This window comes from Bison bison, unplaced genomic scaffold, assembly GCF_000754665.1.
Source record: "Bison bison bison isolate TAMUID 2011002044 unplaced genomic scaffold, Bison_UMD1.0 scf7180017862242, whole genome shotgun sequence".
Classification (NCBI taxonomy): Eukaryota; Metazoa; Chordata; class Mammalia; order Artiodactyla; family Bovidae; genus Bison; species Bison bison.
In genome coordinates, this window is record NW_011492814.1 from 122,008 (window position 1) to 124,157 (window position 2,150).

The following is a 2,150-nucleotide window of genomic DNA, read 5'->3' on the forward strand; positions in this document are numbered from 1 at the left end:
TCCGCCCTTGGGCCCTCATTTCCCCTAATTCCCTCCTCACCAGCTCTGTCCCCAGTACAGTCACTCTGGGGATAAGGCTTCAACACAGGAGTTTGGGGTGCAGTTCAGTCCATAGGAGAAGGTTGTTCTACAGATTGGGGATTCTCAGGGCGGGCAGCTGGGGTGCCAGGGGAGACCTAACAGATTGGGGATCCTCAGGGCGGGCAGCTGGGGTGCCAGGGGGACCTAGACCTGGACTCAGAGCCTGGGCTTGGGTCCTGGGTCTGAACACCAGCATCTCTGTATCGTCCACGCCCTGAGGTGTCAGGTGGCGGGTCCCGGCCCCCCTGCCCTGCTCTGGGGGTTCACCAGGCCTGAGTCTGCTCGCTGTGCCTCGCCCCCCAACAGGAGCTCCGTGCACGAGGCTGCGTGTTCCAAGAGCGCCACGGCTGGGAGCGGCCGGGATGGTTCGGCGCCCAGGGCCCAGCTCCGGTGAGTAGGCCCCGGCACACGCCCGGCCCTGCCCTCCAGCCCCGCCCACTGCCCACCCCTGGCTGTCTCTGGCGCTCGGGAGCCTGGTGAGCCGTGGGGTGGGAGGCTCGTCTGGCCTTTGGAGAAGTCGAGCCCCTGCTGGTCCGCCCGGTCCGCCTGTGACCTCGGGGCCCTGCCACGGACGTCACTCACCACCCACAGTGCCTGGCCTCCCACCGCCTTAGATGGGCCAGGGGCCCAGGAAAGCTGGTGCTCCACAGCGAGGAGGCCACACACGAGACTCCCCCGTTGATGGGAGAAATTAGAGCATCTTCTCATAATGTTGTTCATATATTTTTGGCGGCTGCAACTGTTAATGTGAGTAGGAGGATTGAGCACAAAATGACGCATTCCGTGTGTTAGTTTGTAAGTTGGGGTTTTCGCAGTGTCCTGGCCTCTGGGTGCCCTCTTGGGGGCTCCCAACTCCCACCCAGTTCCTCCCAGGGAACTGGGTTCTCAGAGGAAAGACTGGGAACCATCCTGCCTGTAAGGCCCTGGGTCTCTGGGGCAGGTGGTGTGATGCTTTAATACAACCAGGGGGATAGGAGTGGATCCAGGTTTTTACAAATGAAAAGCCCCTTCCTGCCGCTATACTTCAGCAGCCACCTTCCAAGTGCGACCTATCTCCCATCTCCATAGCAACCATGTCCCAAGGCAAGTTCCTGATGACCTCTGGGGTCAGCAGAGAGGAGAGGCCTGCACAGACCCCTCCCTGCCTCCAGCCTGGTGCCTGGAAGCCCCTCTTTCCCAGAACCCATGGGCAAGGGGAGGAGAACACAGCCAGAATCAGGAACACACCCTTGGTTCGTAGATGGGTGAGCTTTGCAGCCCCCTCCCACCCAGGAGCCACCCTGGGAGCCCAGGGCATTGGGCGGCCGGACATCCCCTACTCCCTGCTCCCTGCCCAGGCTGCAGCAGGCTGGGGTGTTCCTGCAGGGGCCTCAGGGGCCAGTGGGAGCCACTTGGCAGGCCAGGGAGATGACTTCCCTCAGAGACTCCTGTAAAGGCCTTCCCTGGACCAGGGCTCGGCCAGGAGCTGGGGGTGGGGACTGAGGGGGTACTTGGAGGAACAGAGAGGCCCAGTTCAGTCAAGACCTCACCCTCAGCTCTTACTGGTGAGAAGAGACAGGGCGGGGCTGGCCCTGCTGCGGGTGAGAGGTGCCGGGCTTGCTCATGCTTTTCCAGGAGTGGCCGTGGAGTTGGGAAGGAGGGGCTCCATCAGCAGGAACAGGACTAGAGTGGGGTGTGGGGTCTGGGCCTCCCTGAGAGCGGCTGGCCAAGCACAGGAGAGGCCAAGGCAAGAGGCGCTGAGTCCCAGCCTCTGGGGCCCACCGCCTTGCCTCAGGCCAGGCAGTCAGGGCTCTCCGGGGACTGGAGGCAAGCGTCAGTCTCTCTGCACCTTGGTTCCCCCACCTGTCCAGAGACTCCCTTCCTGAACGTACAAGACCCTCTGAGCAGGGCCAGGCCGGAGCGGGACCGCATCCTGGATCGCCATGGCAACAGCATCCGGAATCCTTGCGGCAGCCACCCCACCCCTGACTCTGTCTCTCTCTTCTTCAGCAGGCTGACCCCTGGGCCTCATCGCAGCCCCTCGGCACTGAAGCGGAAGCCCTGGGGTGGCCCCTGGGCTTCCGCTTCAG

At 63.1% G+C, this 2,150-nt stretch overlaps 1 protein-coding gene across 1 annotated transcript in view; it reads left to right on the top strand.

Moving 5' to 3' along the window:
- Positions 1 to 2,150, top strand: part of SARDH (sarcosine dehydrogenase) — a 63,370-nt gene that overhangs the window by 29,121 nt on the left and 32,099 nt on the right. Inside the window, exon 17 of the mRNA XM_010832766.1 lies at positions 359 to 471. Coding sequence (XP_010831068.1) covers positions 359 to 471 — 113 coding nt within the window. The remainder of the gene's footprint in view (positions 1 to 358; positions 472 to 2,150) is intronic.